Genomic DNA, 22,057 nt, shown 5'->3' with positions numbered 1-22,057 from the left:
CACACACACACACACACACACACACACACACACACACACACACACAAACGTATGCGTATAATTGGAAGTTACTTAGGGGAATTAATTCAGTTTTCCCAAAACTAACTTCTTTTAGTATTCTGAGATTTGATGAATAAATCTATACAGTACAGTTAGCTAAATCTTCTTGAAATATTGTTTGGCAGTGGGCACCCCGCCACCTCTCCCTGCCTTTTTGGCGGCTCTCTACTAAAGGAAAAATAAAGTCCAAATAGCTAATAGATGAGGGATTACACCAGCCTTTCCCATAAATACTCTATATTACCCCTTCATCACAACCATATCTGTCCTCTCAGTATACCCTAACCATCACATGTATTTACTCAGGCAGATTCCTCTGGCCTAGAATTATCCCTGCCAAACTAGGTCCTGTTCTTTCAACAATATCCCTGTCTTTCAGGGGTTCCCCCAGACACAACAGCCCACTAGGTTCTCTCCTTCAGGGGATTTGACTGCCTCACCATTCATTTGGCACCAGATCTGTGCTAACCTGTTTCCAAATAATTAGTTTTTCCCTATACAAATCTGCTTACTTAGATTGTTGGCAGGACTATGTCTTTGAATACTGAGCAACCTGAACATAGTAGATGTTAATAATTGAATATGACAATTGATCATGTTCTTCATGATTTTCAGAAACTTGATTACATTCTCATTAGCCTTGGCCTCTGCAGCCTGAAGAGGCTTAGAGCCTTTTACTCTGCTCCAGAATGAGTAGGATTTTCTCCACAACATTATTAAGGTAGCACAGCCAAATGCCGTATGGTAGTTCAGGTGCATTTTATGTGAGGGTAAAATAGAAGGTTTTATTTCCATTAAAGGCTTCCCAGGCAGAAAAACCTACGTGTGAATCCTGGCTCCTTCACTTACTGGCTTGTGAGCCTCACTTTCCTCATACATAAAATGGTCATTACTAATTTCACAGCGTTGTTGAGAATTAGATGTGCTGACATAAAGTCTGGCACAGTGCCTGGCACACAGTAGGTGTACAATAAATGTCAGCTGCTTTCAAAGATGACTTTGAATAAGAGGTTTGATGAAGTCTGGCTAGGGTCACAGATGTTAGACTAAAGCTCTCAGGAAGCAGAAAGGAAAGCAGAGACAGCACAGATCTCCTTTCAGCAGCGATTTGCTCCTGCCAGGAAGCACATCATTCGCCAAAGGCCTTCAAAGATGTAAAGATTAGAGATAAAAACCATGAAATCAGGGCAGATGGGCTGGCAGGCAGCTTCCTTTCTGAATGCAGCTATGGTCAGAACAGGCGCTGGAACTGCACCATGACATATATGAAATAGCTGCTGATTCAGTGCATCAGTAAATAAAAAACCTAGAGGCTAAACCATTAATCAGTATTAAGAATGTTAAATATATGATCAGGGACAGTATGATATGATATCATCATGCTGATAAACTTCTAAACCCAAAAACTAATAACACAGGCTAGAGCCCAGTAGAGCACAGAGCTGCAGGCCTAGTCAGGGTCACCCAGAACCACAGACTGCCCTCCCCCCACCCCACTCCATGACAAGATACAGCAGGACAGACGGCCTGAGGAAGAATGGGCCTTTCATTTGCCCTCACAATCTGGGAAACCTTTGGGAATTGTTGTTTGCTGTAACTGAATCTTTCAGCCCAAAGGCCTTCCAAGTTGGTCATGGAAATATCTTTAGCTGGAAGAAAAATATTGATAGTTGTGAGAGAAAAACAGCTAAACAAATAAATTATCAAATAAACACAACAGTTGGTGGAAACGCAATAATTCTTAAAGCCCAAAGGAAAAATTCACAATGTAATGCCTTCTGTGGCTTATGGACATGAAAGCGAACTGTATGTATCAATATTAGGAAAATGCTGGCTTAAATGGGGAACCAGAAGACTGTGACTGGGAGGGATCAGAATAAATAAGAAATGAAACCATGTATTGTATTACCTAAGTCACTTCTGCAGTTTTTAAAGAGCCATCGAGGGTATCTATAAGTGTTTTTAGGGGTGACAGGCAGGAGGGAAGTCCTTTAAAAAATCTTATCTTCAGGTCTGGAAAGAAGTTTACATCAGTGCCTGACATCTCAGGAAAGCCACTATTATATGAAGAAAAATAGGCATGTTGTGTTCTGGTATAGAAATGGGAGAATATGAAGGGAAATCAGGTAAAGAAGCTAGTGCAGTAGGCAGGTGGCAGGCAGATAAAGAGGCTGAGAATAACAAACATGGACCAGATGGAAAGAGGACAGACGAGGGCGAGAAAAGGAAGGTCATGAAAAGAATGTCGATATCAAATGAAAAGGAGCTCCAGGTAACCCTCATAATAGTAAGACAAGGGGGAAACAGAAAAAGCATTTCTCTCCCAGTGGTTCTGTTTCTGTTATACTAGCTGCTTCTGGGACATTTAATCTTCCTTTTCCGTGTTCTTTAAGTCCGTGGCTTTTGAGGGCATTTGAGGGATTTATGGATTAAAATATGTATTACATCTGGCAAGTACTGAATATTCTCATGAAGCCAATAGCAGCCTCACAGGTACCCTGGTGTAATAGGCACTTCTCAGCATCCAAAGTTTTCTCCCCTCTTGCTAGACAATCTCAAGGCTCTCTTGGAAAAACCACTTTCTGGAATAACTTCCACAGCAATGACTCTCTCTGGGTAGGCCAGTGTCACTGTGTCCCTAGCCTTGATTTTGCAGACCACCAAGAAAATCCTCTTGCCTGTATCCCATAAGCCAAACGTTAAAAGTGAATTCATTTTTACTTTATTAGTGAATGTATTTCAAAACATATTTTGGAGATATAATGTCACAATTCCCTCTTGAAATTACTGAAGTGCCCAAGAACATTAACGAAATCAGGGTTTAGTGCTTCAGAGTTCAGAGTCACCATGGTTTATATCCTGGAGACTGAATTCCCAATGTGAGATTGAACAAGCCGACTCCAAGGCCTGTTGTCTGACCAAGAGGGCTTTAAACTGAAAATGGCAGGAGAGGAAAGTGTTCGGCTAAAGCCTGTGGGACATGTATATGCTAGGGAGGACATCTGATCAGAGATGTACAGAAAAGGGCAGGAGCTATACAGTAAATTTCCAGAGATCACTGGGAAGGGAGGTAGGGAGAACACCCAAAGTCTCCAAAGTCTGTGTTGTGCACAGGGCGTGAGCAATATGTGAAGAGCTGATATCTTTAAACAGGAAATAGAGCCCACATGATAGAAACCTCAGGAGAAAGCTACCAAGCTGTTTAAGAGTTTGCAGTAGTCAGGTGTAGAAATGAATACGAGGGCCAATCAGGAGTTATCCAGAGTTAAGAATGGAGAGTTATTTATTTTTCTGTTATTATTTTCAATTTTTTTATTATGGAAAATTTCAAATAGGTGCAAAAGGAGAGAGACGAGGGTAAGGACCCCCATCCCCAGCCCCATGTGCCCAGCATCCGGTCCTTGCCTCCTCTATCTGAACAGGGAAAGATGGAGGCAAAAGGCTTCCAAAGATGCTCTCCTGATTCTTCAAGCCCTCACTGAGCCCAGTCTGTAGAGCACCATTTAGAAAGCAAGCAAACAAACATCACTAGAACTTTCTAAGAGCATGCAAAGGGCAGAATTAAATTTGCTTTAGGCAGTAAGACACCTGAAGACAGCATACTGGAAAGTGGAAATAAACAGTTATGGGGTTTGACGGTCACAAAGAAAGAAATCTATCTTATAAACTTAATTTTAATCGATTATTTATCCTGCCTTTCCTACCTGGACTGTATTTAGCGTAACCAAATTGTTAATGGGAACAAGTTCTTTATAAAAGAATTCCAGCTAATAAAGGCAGAAGGAATAATAACACTAGAGAAATCACTATTTTGAAACTCTTGGTGAAATAATTGATCTACACAAAGTCATCAATGGTTACTAAAACCATTAGGTGATCGGGTGATGAAGAGTGTAGAACAGAGGAATCCCACCACCCAGGCAGGATGCAGCACCTGGAAGGGTATAGCCTCTTAGTTACTCCACCCTCTAGCCGCTTCCTTCCTTCTGCAGAGATGAACCCCCTGTGGCATTGTCAGCATCCACTCGCAATGGGCCATATGCCATACAGAGGCTTGACAAGAATACAGAACTTTTAAAAAGCGCTGAGCAGGAAGGGCCCCCAGAAAGTGGTGTGGAGAGGCAGCGGCAGGAAGACTGCCTCCACCCACACCCTGGTGCCTGGGCCACAAAGGTGTCTCTGACATCCACCTGTGGAGGTTTACAAATCCTTCGGCAAACATGCCAGCACAGTGAGTGCCGACGATGCACATGTGTCTAAAAGCAGATCTCACAGTCAGCTCTTAGCTGAGCCAAAGGCAGAAGAGGTCATTTCCTCTGCACCACGCCGTTAAACTGGAACTTATGATGTGCTTTTCTTGTAGCAGACTTACTTTCTTTCTTTCTTTTTTTAAACATCTTTATTGGAGTATCAGACTTACTTTCTAATTATGTCTTCCTTAAGCTAATATGAAAACTAATTTGTATTCCTTAAGAACACAGCAGCTGGCTGGGGGTGAAGGAGATGGGCCAGGCTTACCCTGGCTTGCTTAGAGAAACTGTCCAAGGATTTAAAATGTGTCATGGGTCATCTGCATACCAGATAATCTGTGTGTGGCAACTAAGAATTGACTATGTTTACATTTATAAAACCGACAGGCCATTTCTGTCTCATAGGGCTGCTTTGAGGATAAGCAACATTATATTTATATGATTTAAGTTCCTGAGAAAAGAGGTACTATTATTTCATATAGGTTTCCTCCCAGGAGTCAAATCAACCATGTAGTAGCTACTAGAGGCAGACAAATGGAAGAAACAAGCTTAAAGGTCCTGCCTTTGCTCCCCAGAGGAGCTGAAAATGGAAGATGCCACCAGCTCAGTGCTCCACTCCCGGGAGTGTTGTTCACGCCCCATGTCGTGCACAAAATGAACAATCCATATACACGCTCTTGGCCCCTGAGTGTTCACATGCCCTCTTGTCCATGAGAAGCTCTGTTTAATGAGAAAAGAACGCTCAAGTCAAATAGTAGGGAGGGATGTGAAAGCTTAAGGAAGGGAAGGCCAGGAAGCAAGTCAGCTGTAAGTGGGCATTCCTAAAATTAAAGTCCTTTCTCATGGTTACAATTCATTATTATCATTATTATTGTTTTGTGAGGAGTGAGCAGGGGGTGGGGAAAGGACATGAGATTCTTGGAGGACAAATAATTTTAAGGTGAAAAGACAAAACTTATAGTCAAGTAACATGGCTGGAAGTTGTTCCAAAAACATTCAGGCAATTTCCTTTTCCCCTTCCAGCAAGCCTGAAATTCAAAGTCCAAGGCTCACTTAAGCAGTCAAGACATTTCAGGAGGTACAGACCAATCTCTAAAACAGTCCTGTACACAAGAACTCACTGTGAAGATGGGCACATTGTATTTGTGCACTGACAGTAAGGTGGCTATAGAGTACTTGAAACGTGGCTAGTGTAACTGAGGAACTGAGTCTTTATTTTTATTTGATTTTAGTTAATTTCAGTTTAGAGAGCCAGGGCACAGCTCTAAAACCTTCCCAGAGCTTCCAGTGAGCCAACTCCACACCATAAGCATGCTTCAGTTGCACACACACTGTAGAACATAAGTGTTGCCTTTGTTTAGATGGAAACTCAATCTGAAATTGGATGCTCTGCACTTGCCTAAAATATATTTCCCTGGCATTCCTCTTATTTATATCACAGGTTTTTTCCTTTGCTGCCCTACCCCATCAACTTATTTTAACATACCCTACCTCCTAGGCCTGTGGGTGAGAAAATTTATCAGCATTTGAGAGTACCATAGTATAGCTATACATTATAGCGCTACAAGTAGTAGGGAGAGGCTGGGCTGGGAAGAGTCAGAGAATTGCTGGACGCCTCTTTAGTGAGCCAATCTGATAGCAGTGTCTTTGTAGTCTCGCTCAGAGCAGTGTCTCAGTTTCCATATTTAGACCCCTTCAATGATTCTCAGATCCATTTGCTAGCTTTACAACGGAAAAGATGTTTTTACCAATTCTACTTTTGAAAACCTCATTTAGGCTCTGAAAATCTCTAAATTGGGGCCTTTCTAATAATGAAGATTTGGTATAATTATAATGTCACAGGCAATTGTGCTGACAAAGTAAAACCAATATGTCTCCTTGCTGGGCCTTTGCTCTCAGTCTGACCAAGAGGAGGAGAAAAGAGGCTTTGTCAGGAGCAGATACGCAGTGGGAGGCGCCGGGAAAGCAGATCTGCTGAATGAAGCAGGTGCCACTTAGACATTCACTTTACTGACTCCGACCACAACCTCCCTTTCATTTGATAGCCTGCTCTTGGCAGGAGGATGGGGAAAGAGCATCACACAAAAAGGAAGCACGTTCATCCTGTTCAGTTTACTGCCCTGCTAGGCTGCTGCTGCGGGGTTCTGCACATTTGCTCTTTATGAAACAAACGGTAGAGCTGAGAAGTGAATCCCTGTATTTATACAGGTAATCTGAGAGCCAGAGGGCCCCAAACCACTGGCTGAGCTGTGCAAGCTATTAGAGTTAATAACAGTGTGCTGACATTCCTTCAAAATCCTAATGGAAGCATAAGTAAAAAGAGGAAAGTTCCCTTTACCCAAGAACCTTAAAAACTTTATTCTGTAAGAATTTTTCCTGTTATGATATTCTGTTCTTGTGTGAACAGTGATTAATCCCCTTTTTACATGCTCAATTAAAACCGTTTTTTCATCCACATATTGAATAGAAATGACTCCAGTTAAACTTGCCCAATTATGGCTCTGGATTTGGTATGCAAAAAAAAAAAAAAAAATCCCTTTACAGAATATTACCTGCAATGACAGGCACCAAGATTCTGTCTTGGTTACAAGGAGCTGGAATCATCTAAGACCAGAATCTGTCTTTCGAATACAAAGACTCAGAAAGATCTGGGGACCTAAAGGGAAGGAGAATGAGATAACGAAACATGTAACTTGGCCTTGAGGACACAGGGGATGGAGAAGATACCATGGTCAGTGGTATCTATCTGCCTGATGGCAGGCACCTTCTTGGGAATCTCTGCTCTGAAGCCCTGACCTGAGTCCTCTGCCCAGAATATCCCTGGCTTGTCAAGTTTCCCCAAGCTGAGAATACCTGACACAGTCAGACCAACCTGGCTTCACATGTGTGCTAATTCCCTCTGGGGCCCCGAGGAGCCAACTCTGAAGACATTCAGCTTTCAACATGTAAAGTATCTAAAAGCATCTGAAAGACATGGCCATGGCTCAGATGAGCACTAAGAACAGAGACCAAAGTATAGTGGTCATTCCATTGTAAAGGCCCTCTTTTTCTCTGCAAGGCCTAGATTAGCAATTCCTGGTATAAAATGATAAATGCCTGAGGCCACCCTGGTTTATGGTGGTGTAGTGGAGACGACACATCCCCTCTGGACTTCCAGATTCGGCAAGGAGAAAGATGAATCTAAACATCACAATGACACTTCTTTTTTTTTTTTTTTTTGGCCGCATCATGTGGCTTGTGGGATTTTAGTTCCCCGACCAGGGATTGAACCTGGGCCCTCGGCAGTAAGTGTGGAGTCCTAACCACTGGGCCGCCAGGGAATTCCCCACAATGAGAGCTATTCTGGAAGGCCTTTTGGACTTCAGGAGGTCACAATGAAGGGAGTAGGAAAGGAGGACAAGCTTCTATGCTGTGAAAGGGCTGGGTGAGTAACATACATAGGGCAGAGAACTATAAGCCCCTTTGGGCTCTAGAATCAAGAGCCCCATTACACATCTCCATGTTCCCATTTCTCAAAAGCAGCCATGTTTCCTTGTGAAATCTGGAATTCACCCAATGGTAATGGCTTCTTTCAGCCTGTAAGCCACCAGGCTCTGGATATTTAATTCTTTTGGGGGTCATGATAAATCCATTAGAGCACCTGACCTGAAGACAGCTGTAGTTGAGAAGAGAAATTTGCACTTGCGGAGCATCCAAGTGGAAATGGCCAAGTGGCCTAGGTCATGAATAAGGCGACGAGGAAGTGGGTGTAGGTGTTGCCACTGCCTCCCGGCTCAGGTTTTCCTGCTCGGAACTCTGCAGTGCACAAAACTAGGCCAGCTCTTCTTGCAACCCTCTGCCCAGCTGTCCACCGGCTGCGGGTTACTGTAGTCACGTGGCAGTTTTTTAGCAAAGGCTGGCTGTCTCTGTGCTGAGAAGGTCACTGGGAAGGAAGGCTCATGACGTATTTCTGCTGCCCTCCCCTGTGCAGAGGGGCACAACTTGCCAGAAGACTACAGTATTCCTGCCACAGTCTTTATATCGGCGCTGTCCAACAGAGCTTTCGGCAACGATGGAGATGTTCTGTATCTGTGTGGTCTATTAGTAGCCACTGGCTACATGTGGCTATTTAAATTTAAATGTGAATAAATTAAAATTAAATAAAAAATTCAGTACCTCAGGCCACATACGGCTACTAAGCACTTGAACTGTGGCTTGTGTGACTGAATAACTGAATTTTAAATTTTATTTAATTTTAATTAACTTGCATTGAAATTCAAATAGCCACATATAGCTAGTGGCTACTGTATGGGACACACTTTTATTTTATTTTATTTTTAAAATTTTTTGGCGTGGCTTGCAGGATATCTTAGTTCCCCGAGCAGGGATTGAACCCGGGCCCCAGCAGTGAAAGCACCAAGTCCTAATCACTGGACTGTCAGAGAATTCCCGGGACACACCTTTAGATCTTGGGTTTTGATGCCATTTACTTATTGGCTTCTGTTAAGATTCATCATGACACTGACTTCTAAAGTGAGCAAAATATGGCTATGACCATTCTTCAAAACAAGCCTGCAAAAATAGTGAGCCACATCAAGTAATAGTTTCATCAGATAAACAGTAAAGACGATTTTCATTTGTTTTATACCTTCTTTACTTTCTTGGTTGGGTGGATTGGCAAGATGGAGTGAAGGGGGAAAAAGGGAGCCCACAGAGGCAGCAGAAACAGTCCTGGAGATCTAGGTTTGGTTTCCAGTTTCACTATTTAGTAGCTGAGTGACCCTGGGCAAATCCTAGCTTTAGCTGCCTCTGCAAAACAGGGCTATAAGCTCTGTTCTACCCACCTTACTGGGTGAAGGTAGAACAATGCAGACTGCTTACTTAGTCAACTGCAAGGCAGTGGTAGTAGTAGTAGTAGTAGTAGTAGTAGTAGTAGTAGTAGTATTGGTTTAAAAAAAAACCACAAAAAACAAGAAAGGAAGAAAAGGAAAGGAAAGAATGTAGAAAAAAAAGAAAAAGATGAAGGCCCTAAATAATAATGCTTAACGCATACAGTCAAAAGGCAAATAAAGAGCAAAACTGAAACAGTTATTTTCCCGGTATGACATCTACCAACATGCTTCCCAGAACGAAAACTTCATCTCAGGAGAAAAGTTAGCTGGCTGAAATGGGGAAAACCCTGTCTGCAAACAAAGTGTGTTTCCCAGAGCAGCCCGGGGAGGACAGACTGTGAGGCGTGCTGTTCCGAGCGCTGCCCTGGCTACTGCAGTTCCCCAGCGTGGCACCCAGCTTCTCAGGCAGCCTCAGATGCAAGTCCCGTTCATGCACTCAGCCCTTACCCTTCTTCTTTCTGAGCCACAGCTCAGAGCTCTCCTTATCTTATTTGTTCTAAGAAGTAATCTTTTCAGGTCTGAGTATGTCCCACTCCCCCTCCACTTAAAAAAAAGACATGACTCTGAAGGGGAACAGTTGTATTACAGATGAACCTTCATGTGCTTTTTCTTACACAACAGGCAATGCCTCAGCTTGGTCTGACTGACACCATCCTAGTATCTTAGCTTCCCTTCAGGTCTCCCTGTCAGTGGAAAAGAGGGCCATTTACCTTACAGGAGGGTGGCCTGCAAACCCAGAGCACCATAGGCGCTGCTCTCTAGGGACTGTCAGGGTGCGGGGCTTGCAGCCTGGGACTCTCAGCTCACACTAAACACTGGTGCTCAGGAGCTGCCTGCTTCCAGTCCTGGAGGCACTGAATTCCCCGTCTTTGCATTAAAGGTACAGTATCAAAGAACACAACAGTTCTTTTCAAGCTATTATCATGCTTTAATGGTGACTGAATATGCACATTTACAGTAAAACTACACTTAATACCGTGGACACATTTCCTAAATTAATTTAATATTTACATCTCCACTGACTCATTTAGGAACAAGTCCTTATACTAATGTGTCCAGAGAATGAGGAAAAGGGAGAACGAGAGATGTATTTTATAGTTTATCAAGATGAAGACTGGCATTTTCTCTCTTATTTTTAAAGAAGAGCTGGAACAGAAGGACATGCTATAAGTAATAATGGATGATGGTGGTGGTGATAATAAGGAAAAAGTGAAAAAAAGTCACCTTTCATGATGGAAGTTGAAATGCTGCTGGGCCCTGGCCCAAGGAGAGTGATATAACCAAATGCAGGAGCCATTAAACAATATCACCTTCAATTTCCTTCACTCAAGGTTATAGAAAAGGCTATGATCTATTCCCATTTTTACAGTATTCATCTCTGGAGCATAAGTTCTTCAACTGCATAAGGTAAGCATTTAGATCTGTCCTAAAGACAGGAAAGCAGGGTCTATGACAGTACTATGCACTCTGTACAACTTAACATATCTGGGGCAATGCTGGAGAAGAAAGTGATGCTGACCGCTAATAATAATTTCGTGTTTACGACGGCTCTATAGCCATCGTACGATGCCAAGCACTATGCTAAGCACTTCGCAGGGCTCATTTTGTTCAATGCTCACAACCACCTTATGAGCATGCAACTATCACCATCCTAATTTTACAGCGAAGGCTCAGAGAGGTTAACGTGCTAGAACACAGAGCTTGGTAGTGGTGCAGCTTTCAGAGTATCCGTCTAGGTCTGCAGGTCCTCCCATCTCCCTTGCCCCTCCTTTTATTCTCAGTGCCACATCAGATACTCACAAAGTGAAATGACCCTAGCCACACTCTCTATAGCAGAGGTTCTTAATTTGGGGGGTGGGGTGGGGAAATGGGAGCTCTCTCTGATCTATTTGCACATCTGATCAAAGCTATGGACCCCAGAAAAATATAAAACCTTTCTGCAGAATTTCTCAGGGTCCACAGACCCAGGTTAAGGATGCCCTAACATTCGTATAATATACATAAAGTAGGTTTCCACAGAAAATTAAAACACACACATGTTGCCCCCTTCAGGTCCAGCTGGGCTTACCTCTTTATAATAAGTACAGGACAGACCTTTCAGCCATCCCGTCTCATTTGGGAGGCCTTGCAGGATAGGAATGTGTGTTCCTCATGCAAGGGCCCCACCCAAAAGTCCTGCTCCCTTATCTGAACTCCATGTTTCTGTCCTCATCCACCTACTCTTTTATCCCCCTTGTTAAGAAGGCCAATTTTTTTTTAAAAAAAGGCATTCCAATGAGCATGGTTGAGATTAAATTCAACTGGGAAAACATAAATATATATTTTTTGTTTGTTTATTTTTGTTTGTTTTTGTGGTACACGGGCCTCTCACTGTTGTGGCCTCTCCCGTTGCGGAGCACAGGCTCCAGACGCACAGGCTCAGTGGGCATGGCTCACGGGCCCAGCTGCTCTGCGGCATGTGGGAGCTTCCCGGACCGGGGCACGAACCCGTGTCCCCTGCATCGGCAGGCGGACTCTCAACCACTGCGCCACCAGGGAAGCCCCATATATATATTTTTAAAGTTTATAAAAAGGTCAGAGGAAAACAGGGAGGTGAAAGTGATAACATGGTCAATGTGAAAAGAAGATAAAGTGTTTTCTCTGAAAGAATCTGAAAATTGATTTAGTTTGATCTGGCAATTGGGATGGGTAGTAAAATGTACATGTGTTACACAGTGCAGCAAGACTGAGTGGGGTCTTTGGGTTGTAGGAAATTTTATATCTACGAACCTTAAGGGGGAACCTCAGCAGCAGGACCGTTGCCAGGGCCATGCCAGAACAGAGAGGGACGTATGGCACTGAAAGAAATGAGAAGGGCTGCTCTTTCTGCGAGTATAATGTGAATGCCCTTGTAACCAGCTTCAATTTTTAAACAGACCAGCCCCCTAGTCCACTTCTCTTCATTCAGGGCATGAGGAAGGTAGCTGGCCCCCGGTCTCAACTAGGACAGAGCAGGTAGTGGATGGTCTCCAGGTGTCGGACAACAGAGAAAGATGTACTTTACGAACGCTCTGGGGAATGAAATCAAGGGCTGGAGGCAGAGCCAAGGGGAAAGCTTCAGTGAGTAGCAGGGGAAGCAAATTAGCCAGTCAACTTGCTCTAAGCAGAAATGTAAACTCCCCTGAGCCCTTTCCCACATTCCCCAACCCTAACACCTCATTCTCTATTTCCCTGGAAACAGGTGGGGAGGCTGAAAGAGCCCTGGCATAAATTGAAGGGCAGCAGGAGGGCTTGGGTAGAGGATTCTAGAAGGTGAGAAAATAACTCTTCAGCTGCATTTACTCCCTTCTGACCATCATCTACTTCTGCCCCAGACAGTGTCCCCTCGTTCTAAACAGCACCCACCCAGGAATTCCCTGGCGGTCCAGTGGTTAGGACTTGGTGCTTTCACTGCCGGGCCTGGGTTCAATCCCTGGCTGGGGAGCTAAGATCCCACAAGCCGTGTGTGCGTGCCAAAAATAAAAATTAAATAAATAAAAAATAAACAGCACCCACCCATCCCTCTTATGTTCACTAAGTGCAAAGTAACCAGCTCACTGAAAATACTTAAATCTGACGGCCAGCTGCTGACTTCCAGAACCAGAGAAACACACACTCCTATAGGCTTCTCCAGGTGAGCAAAGGAAAGCCTGTGTGTGCATGTGCGTGCATGCGTGTGCAGTGGGTGGGGATGCTAGCAGGGGAGCACTTGGCATCAGAAACCACCAGAGGATCCCTACAGCCATGCGGAACAGCTGGGGCAGATGGGCACTGTGGCTAGACCAGACAAAGGCAAGTGGCCTTCAGCAGAGATGGGATAAAGGCCCTGACATTTCCAAACTTATTTGTTCAACACTGGGAGACAATCATCACGCTGTATTTGTGGAGTCCAGACAGAAACAGTTCCCATCAAAGGGAGGCAGCAGAGCAGAGCGGTTTGGAAACAAACTGCCTGAATTCAAATTTCACTCTGCTACTCTCTGTGTGAACCTGGTCAAGTTACCAAAACTTTCTGTGTCCCAGTTTCTCCATATGGTAAATGGGGATAATAGTGTTTACCTTATAGATATATTCTGAGTTTTAGATAAGTTAATGCATGTAAAACACTTAGCAGAGTGCTTGCATAAGCAAGCATTATAGAAATGTTTGTTAAATAAATAAAATTAATGGGACAATGGGACTGAGAGACAGAATGCAAGGCTAATAGCAGAAAAGAATGCTATGTCCTACCTTGCAGTACACCACAAGTGGGCAGTGCCCCCACCATCATCTTTAATACAAAAATGAAATTGAAGTTGGGGAAAAAAAGAGAAATTAAAATTTCAAAGTGCAAGAACTGAGCCTCCATAGAATTCTGCATAAACAGAATGGATGGCCACAATTTCTTAGTCTAGAAAGATACATCCGGTTTGGTCTTAAGAGAATGAACACGGTTGCAGCAGGGACAATGTATTCTCCAGCAACAATTACTGTCCCATTATTCAATTCACTGGGGCAGTATTCAGAGCACTTGTCTCCTACTCCTGGTCCATCTTTGTCATAATGAACACTCCCCATGTCCCCTGTCCCAGGGAAAACTGGGGCAGAAGGAGAAGAGAAGCCTTAAATTAGTCAATTTTAAAACTTCTTAGCAGTTCTGCTAACAGGCTTGGTAGGATTTTTTTCTAGGATGAGGCTTAATTTTTCCAGATGAACTTAAAAATTATGGTGAAGTTCACTCTGCAAAAAAACTCTTTGGAATTTTGATTGAATTTTTTTCAAATTTGGAAATAGGCCTTTCACTAGCTGCTAAGAATAACATCACAATAATAAAATATTACAGTATAAAGAACAGAACAAACAGATGAATAGAAACAAAAGAGCCCCACACAAGACCTTACACAGTGTACTTAAGAATTCTGCATAATAAAGATGAGATTTCAAAACAGTTTTTTTTTTTTTTTTGGCGGTACACGGGCCTCTCACTGTTGTGGCCTCTCCCATTTCGGAGCACAGACTCCGGACGCGCAGGCTCAGAGGCCATGGTTCACGGGCCCAGCCGCTCCGCGGCATGTGGGATCTTCCCGGACCGGGGCACGAACCCGTGTCCCCTGCATCGGCAGGCGGACTCTCAACCACTGCGCCACCAGGGAAGCCCTCAAAACAGTTTTAAAAGGATGGATTTCAACCTTTTTTACAGGATAAATGATGCTGGAATAACTAATTATGTAGGGGAAAAAAATGATTCAGATTCCTACCTAATGCCATATACTAAAATAAATTCCAGATATGTTATAGTATTTAAAATGAAAATTGAGTCCATAGAAGAACGGGCATATAAATATTGATCTGACTTGGGGCCTATGTAAATATAAAGGTAAAAAGAGAAACAATTAAGGAAATAAAAGTGAAAGTGGGACTTCCCTGGTGGCGCAGTGGTTAAGAATCCGCCTGCCAATGCAGGGGACACGGGTTCGATCCCTGGTCCAGGAAGATCCCCACATGCCGCGGAGCAACTAAGCCTGTGCACCACAACTACTGAGCCTGCGCTCTAGAGCCCACGAGCCACAACTACTGAAGCCCGAGCACCTAAAGCCCGAGCTTGGCAACAAGAGAAACCACTGCAATGAGAAGCCCGCTCACCGCAACGAAGAGTAGCCCTGCTCGATGCAACCAGAGAAAGCCTGTGTGCAGCAACGAAGACCCAATGCAACCAAATAAATAAATAAATAAAAAAATTTTTTTAAATTAAAATTAAATAAAAAGTGAAAGTAACAGAAGTGAAATAAAAATAAACAGGGAAAGCTTGCAACATATACAATAAAGGGATTACATCTTTCTCTCTCTTACTGATTTGGAAAAACTCTTCATATGTTAAAGACTTCAGCAGAAAAACAGGTGAAGAACACGAACAGACAAATACAAAAATACACATGTGTAGATAAAATCATGAAGGAAAAAGTAAAATTATCTATCACTAATATTAAAAAATGCAAATTAAAATGAAATACAACTTATTGCCTACCAAATAGGCACACACACACACAAAGCAAATTATGCTAATATCCAATTGCGGTGAAGGGTAACGAAGCAGGTTCTAAACAGTTCTATTGTAAGTATAAGCAAGTATGAGCTATGTAGAGAGCAAAGAATCAAAGGTATGGACAAGATTTTATACCAAGATGAAGAGTATTATTTTTGTTGTAAAAATATTATTAATAGCCTAAATTATCAACAATAGGGAATTGGTTATTATGATGGATAATATGATGATATATTACCAAGTATTAAACATATATTAGCAAGTATCAAAAAATATTTAACATGAAAATGGTGAAGGTATTTCAAAATAAGTTATGAAATAGTACAACATGATCTTAATTAGGTTAAAAAACCTTATGAATGGGGAGAAAAGGCCATATTTAAAAAACTCAACAAAAACAAAAACAAACCCTCAAAATATTAACATTCTATGTAGTGGGATCATAGATAATCAGGACCAAAACAACCAAAACAAACACCCCCAGGAAATGCTATGCTCCCCTTTTTTCTTGTGGTGTTGTCAGAAGAAGTGTCAGCCATTTTAGAAAATGTTGATCCTTTCTCCGCAGCTCTGGTACGAAGTTTGATGGACAATAATTGAAGCAGATGATTCCCATTACCTTTATTGATTAACTATGAACTTCAATTATTTGTTTTTTTTTCCCCCATCTAGCTTTTTTCATTATTTTTTGTAGAAATAGGAAGAAAGCTGAAAGATCTGTGGATCTGGTTCCCTAGAGAATTGCTAACAATGGATGGCAAGGACGGATAAGAGGTGAATATCACTCGAGAGTTCTTCAACCCGTGTGAGCCTGCCTTCATTGGTTCTGGAGTCCATTAGCAAAGGGAGTTCTAGGGTACAGAGGATGGCAGAGTAAAAGGAAACCAATGGGCAATTTAAAATTGTTCAACCTCTTAAGATGTGTTGGGGGGAAAAGCAAGGGATAACTGTGTTAAAAAGAAAAAGAAAGAAGAAAAGAAGAGGTAAAGGAAGGAACTCAACCAGAGGCCTTTCCCAGACTTAGCATTTCAAAGAGAAAGGCACCTGTGAAAATCTTTGAATTGAACCAAACCATGAAACACCATCATAAAAGACCAAAGACTCAACTACCACTATTAAAAAAGGGAGAGACTTCCGGGAAGATGGCGGAAGAGTAAGACGCGGAGATCACCTTCCTCCCCACAGATACACCAGAAATACATCTACACGTGGAACAACTCCTACAGAACACCTACTGAACGCTGGCGGAAGACCTCAGACCTCCCAAAAGGCAAGAACCCCCCCCCCCCCCACGTACTTGGGTAGGGCAAAAGAAAAAAGAATAAACAGAGACAGAAGGATAGGGACGGGTCCTGCACCAGCGGGAGGGAGCTGTGAAGGAGGAAAAGTGTCCACACACTAGGAAGCCCCTTCGCGGGCGGAGACTGCGGGTGGCGGAGGGGGGGGAGCTTCGGAGCCTCGGAGGAGAGCACAGCAACAGGGGTACAGAGGGCAAAGCGGAAAGATTCCAGCACAGAGGATCAGGGCCGACCGGCACTCACCAGCCCGAGAGGCTTGTCTGCTCCCCCGCCGGAGCGGGCGGGGCTTCGGTCGGAGCACAGGGAGAGGACTGGGGTTGGCAACGTGAACACAGCCTGCAGGGGGTTAGTGCGCCACGGCTGGCCGGGAGGGAGTCCGGGGAAAAGTCTGGACCTGCTGAAGAGGCAAGAGACTTTTTCTTCCCCCTTTGTTTCCTGGTGCGCGAGGAAAGGGGATTAAGAGTGCTGCTTAAAGGAGCTCCAGAGACGGGCGTGAGCCGCGGCTAAAAGCGCGGACCCCAGAGACAGACATGAGACGCTAAGGCTGCTGCTGCCGCCACCAAGAAGCCTGTGCGCGAACACAGGTCACTATCCACACACCCCCTTCCGGGGAGCCTGTGCAGCGCGCCACTGCCAGGGTCCCGGGATCCAGGGACAACTCCCCCGGGAGAACGCACGGCGCGCCTCAGGCTGGTGCAGCGTCACGCTGGGCTCTGCCGCCGCAAGCTCGCCCTGAACTCCGTGACCCTCCCTCTCCCCGGCCTGAGTGAGCCTGAGCCTCCAAATCAGCGGCTCCTTTAACCCCGTCCTGTCTGAGCAAAGAACAGACGCCCTCCGGCGACCTACACGCAGAGGCGGGGCCAAATCCAAAGCTGAGCCCCTGGGAGCTGTGAGAACAAAGAAGAGAAAGGGAAATCTCTCCCAGCAGCCGCAGAAGCAGCGGATTAGAGCTCCACAATCAACTTGATGTACCCTGCATCTGTGAAATACATGAATAGACAACGAATCATCCCAAATTAAGGAGGTGGACTTTGAGAGCAAGATTTATTATTCTTTCCCCTTTTCCTTTTTTTGTGTGTATGTGTATGCTTCTGTGTGAGATTTTGTCTGTATAGCTTTGCTTCCACCATTTGTCCGAGGGTTCTACCTGTCCGTCTTTTTTTTTCTTAATAATTACTTTTTATTTTAATAACCTTATTTTATTTTACTTTATCTTCGTTCTTTCTTTCCTTCCTTCCTTCCCTCCTTTAGACAACAAATCATCCCAAATTCAGGAGGTGGACTTTGAGAGCAAGATTTATGATTTTTTCCTCTTTTCCTCTTTTTCTGAGTGTGTATGTGTATGCTTCTGTGTGAGATTTTGTCTGTATAGCTTTGCTTCCACCATTTGTTCCAGGGTTCTATCCATCCGTTTTTTTGTTTTTTGGTTTTTTTTCCCTCTTAATAATTATTTTTTTATTTTAATAACTTTATTATATTTTATCTTACTTTATTTTATTTTATCTTTCTTTTTTTCCTTCCTTCCCTCCTTCCTTCCTTGCTCCCTCCCTCCCTCCCTCCTTTCTTTCTTTCTACTTCTACTAATTCTTTCTTTCTACTTTTTCTCCCTTTTCTTCTGAGCCGTGTGGATGAAAGGCTCTTGGTGCTGCAGCCAGGAGTTAGTGCTGTGCCTCTGAGGCGGGAAAGCCAACTTCAGGACACTGGTCCACAAGAGGCCTCCCAGCTGCACATAATATCAAATGGCGAAAATCTCCCAGAGATCTCCATCTCAATGCTAGCACCCAGCTTCACTCAACGACCAGCAAGCTACAGTGCTGGACATCCTATGCCAAACAACTAGCAAGACAGGAACACAACCCCACCCATTAGCAGAGAGGCTGCCCCAAATCATAATAAGTCTACTGACACCCCAAAACACACCACCAGACGTGGACCTGCCCACCAGAAAGACAAGATCCAGCCTCATCCACCAGAACACAGGCACTAGTCCCCTCCACCAGGAAGCCTACACAACCCACTGAACCAACCTTAGCCACTGGAGACAGACACCAAAAACAACAGGAACTACGAACATTCAGCCTGCAAAAAGGAGACCCCAAACACAGTAAGATAAGCAAAATGAAAAGACAGAAAAACAAACAGCAGATGAAGGAGCAAGATAAAAACCCATCAGACCTAACAAATGAAGAGGAAATAGGCAGTCTACCTGAAAAAGAATTCAGAATAATGATAGTAAAGATGATCCAAAATCTTGGAAATAGAATAGACAAAATGCAAGAAACATTTAACAAGGACCTAGAAGAACTAAAGATGAAACAAACAATGATGAACAACACAATAAATGAAATGAAAAATACTCTAGATGGGATCAATAGCAGAATAACTGAGGCAGAAGAACGGATAAGTGTCCTGGAAGATAAAATAGTGGAAATAACTACTGCAGAGCAGAATAAAGAAAAAAGAATGAAAAGAACTGAGGACAGTCTCAGAGACCTCTGGGACAACATTAAATGCACCAACATTCGAATTATAGAAAAAGAAAGGGACTGAGAAAATATTTGCAGAGATTATAGTTGAAAACTTCCCTAATATGGGAAAGGAAATAGTTAATCAAGTCCAGGAAGCACAGAGAGTCCCATACAGGATAAATCCAAGGAGAAATACGCCACGACACATATTAATCAAACTGTCAAAAGTTAAATACAAAGAAAACATATTAAAAGCAGCAAGGGAAAAACAACAAATAAGACACAAGGGAATCCCCATAAGGTTAACAGCTGATCTTTCAGCAGAAACTCTGCAAGCCAGAAGGGAGTGGCAGGACATATTTAAAGGGATGAAGGAGAAACACCTGCAACCAAGATTACTCTACCCAGCAAGGATCTCATTCAGATTTGATGGAGAAATTAAAACCTCTACAGACAAGCAAAAGCTGAGAGAGTTCAGCACCACCAAACCAGCTCTACAACAACTGCTAAAGGAACTTCTCTAGGCAAGAAACACAAGAGAAGGAAAAGACCTACAATAACGAACCCAAAACAATTAAGAAAATGGGAATAGGAACATACATATCGATAATTACCTTAAATGTAAATGGACTAAATGCTCCCACCAAAAGACACAGATTGGCTGAATGGATACAAAAACAAGACGCATGTATTTGCTGTCTACAAGAAACCCACTTCAGACCTAGAGACACATACAGACTGAAAGTAAGGGGATGGAAAAAGGTATTTCATGCAAATGGAAACCAAAAGAAAGCTGGAGTAGCAATTCTCAATCAGACAAAATAGACTTTAAAATAAAGGCTATTAGAAGAGACAAAGAAGGACACTACATAATGATCAAGGGATCGATCCAAGAAGAAGATATAACAATTGTAAATATTTATGCACCCAACATAGGAGCACCTCAATACATAAGGCAAATACTAACAGCCATAAAAGGGGAAATCGACAGTAACACATTCATAGTAGGGGACTTTAACACCCCACTTTCACCAATGGACAGATCATCCAAAATGAAAATAAATAAGGAAACCCAAGCTTTAAATGATACATTAAACAAGATGGACTTAATTGATATTTATAGGACACTCCATCCAAAAACAACAGAATACACATTTTTCTCAAGTGCTCATGGAACATTCTCCAGGATAGATCATACCTTGGGTCACAAATCAAGCCTTGGTAAATTTAAGAAAATTGAAATTGTATCAAGTATCTTTTCCGACCACAACGCTATGAGACTAGATATCAATTACAGGAAAAGATCTGTAAAAAATACAAACACATGGAGGCTAAACAATACACTACTTAATACCGAAGTGATCACTGAAGAAATCAAAGAGGAAATCAAAAAATACCTAGAAACAAATGACAATGGAGACACGACGACTCAAAATCTATGGGATGGAGCAAAAGCAGTTCTAAGAGGGAAGTTTATAGCAAAACAATCCTACCTTAAGAAACAGGAAACGTCTCGAATAAACAACCTAACCTTGCACCTAAAGCAATTAGAGAAAGAAGAACCAAAAAACCCCCAAAGTTAGCAGAAGGAAAGAAATCATAAGGATCAGATCAGAAATAAATGAAAAAGAAATGAAGGAGACGATAGCAAAGATCAATAAAACTAAAAGCTGGTTCTTTGAGAAGATAAACAAAATTGATAAACCATTAGCCAGACTCATCAAGAAAAAAAGGGAGAAGACTCAAATCAATAGAAGTAGAAACGAAAAAGGAGAAGTAACAACTGACACTGCAGAAATACAAAAGATCATGAGAGATTACTACAAGCAACTCTATGCCAATAAAATGGACAACCTGGAAGAAATGGACAAATTCTTAGAAAGGCACAACCTGCCAAGACTGAATCAGGAAGAAATAGAAAATATGAACAGACCAATCACAAGCACTGAAATTGAAACTGTGATTAAAAATCTTCCAACAAACAAAAGCCCAGGACCAGATGGCTTCACAGGCGAATTCTATCAAACATTTAGAGAAGAGCTAACACCTATCCTTCTCAAACTCTTCTAGCAAGGGAGGAACACTCCCCAACTCATTCTACGAGGCCACCATCACCCTGATACCAAAACCAGACAAGGATGTCACAAAGAAAGAAAACTACAGGCCAATATCACTGATGAACATAGATGCAAAAATCCTCAACAAAATACTAGCAAACAGAATCCAACAGCACATTAAACGGATCATACACCATGATCAAGTGGGGTTTATTCCAGGAATGCAAGGATTCTTCAATATACGCAAATCAATCAACGTGATACACCATATTAACAAACTGAAGGAGAAAAACCATATGATCATCTCAATAGATGCAGAGAAAGCTTTTGACAAAATTCAACACCCATTTATGATAAAAACCCTCCAGAAAGTAGGCATAGAGGGAACTTTCCTCAACATAATAAAGGCCATATATGACAAACCCACAGCCAACATTGTCCTCAATGGTGAAAAACTGAAAGCATTTCCACTAAGATCAGGAACAAGACAAGGCTGCCCACTCTCACCACTCTTATTCAACATAGTTTTGGAAGTTTTAGCCACAGCAATCAGAGAAGAAAAGAAAATAAAAGGAATCCAAATCAGAAAAGAAGAAGTAAAGCTGTCACTATTTGCAGATGACATGATACTATACATAGAGAATCCTAAAGATGCTACCAGAAAACTACTAGAGCTAATCAATGAATTTGTTAAAGTAGCAGGATACAAAATTAATGCACAGAAATCTCTGGCATTCCTATACACTAAGGATGAAAAATATGAAAGTGAAATCAAGAAAACACTCCCATTTACCATTGCAACAAAAAGAATAAAATATCTAGGAATAAACCTACCTAAGGAGACAAAAGACCTGTATGCAGAAAATTATAAGACACTGATGAAAGAAATTAAAGATGATACAAATAGATGAAGAGACATACCATGTTCTTGGATTGGAAGAATCAACATTGTGAAAATGACTCTACTACCCAAAGCAATCTACAGATTCAATGCAATCCCTATCAAACTACCA

At 42.5% G+C, this 22,057-nt stretch overlaps 1 protein-coding gene across 10 annotated transcripts in view; it reads right to left on the bottom strand.

Moving 5' to 3' along the window:
* Positions 1–22,057, bottom strand: part of NRF1 (nuclear respiratory factor 1) — a 139,344-nt gene that overhangs the window by 9,135 nt on the left and 108,152 nt on the right. For 2 of the 10 annotated variants that reach the window (XR_003795190.1, XM_029233330.1), the window contains exon 11: positions 6,863–6,966. The exons of 7 other annotated variants lie outside the window; for them this stretch is intronic. Coding sequence is in view for 1 of the 3 variants with exons in the window: in XM_029233330.1 (XP_029089163.1) it covers positions 6,911–6,966 (56 nt within the window). In the remaining 2 variants the exon portion in view is untranslated. Of the gene's footprint in view, positions 1–6,862; positions 6,967–22,057 lie in introns of those variants that run through there. One more of the 10 variants, XR_003795192.1, reaches the window with a different exon arrangement.

This window comes from Monodon monoceros, unplaced genomic scaffold, assembly GCF_005190385.1.
Source record: "Monodon monoceros isolate NGI ecotype Baffin Bay Population unplaced genomic scaffold, NGI_Narwhal_1 Super_Scaffold_2, whole genome shotgun sequence".
In the NCBI taxonomy this organism is placed as follows: domain Eukaryota; kingdom Metazoa; phylum Chordata; class Mammalia; order Artiodactyla; family Monodontidae; genus Monodon; species Monodon monoceros.
Note: the sequence above shows the minus strand (reverse complement) of the source record. Positions and strands in the feature narration are given on the sequence as shown.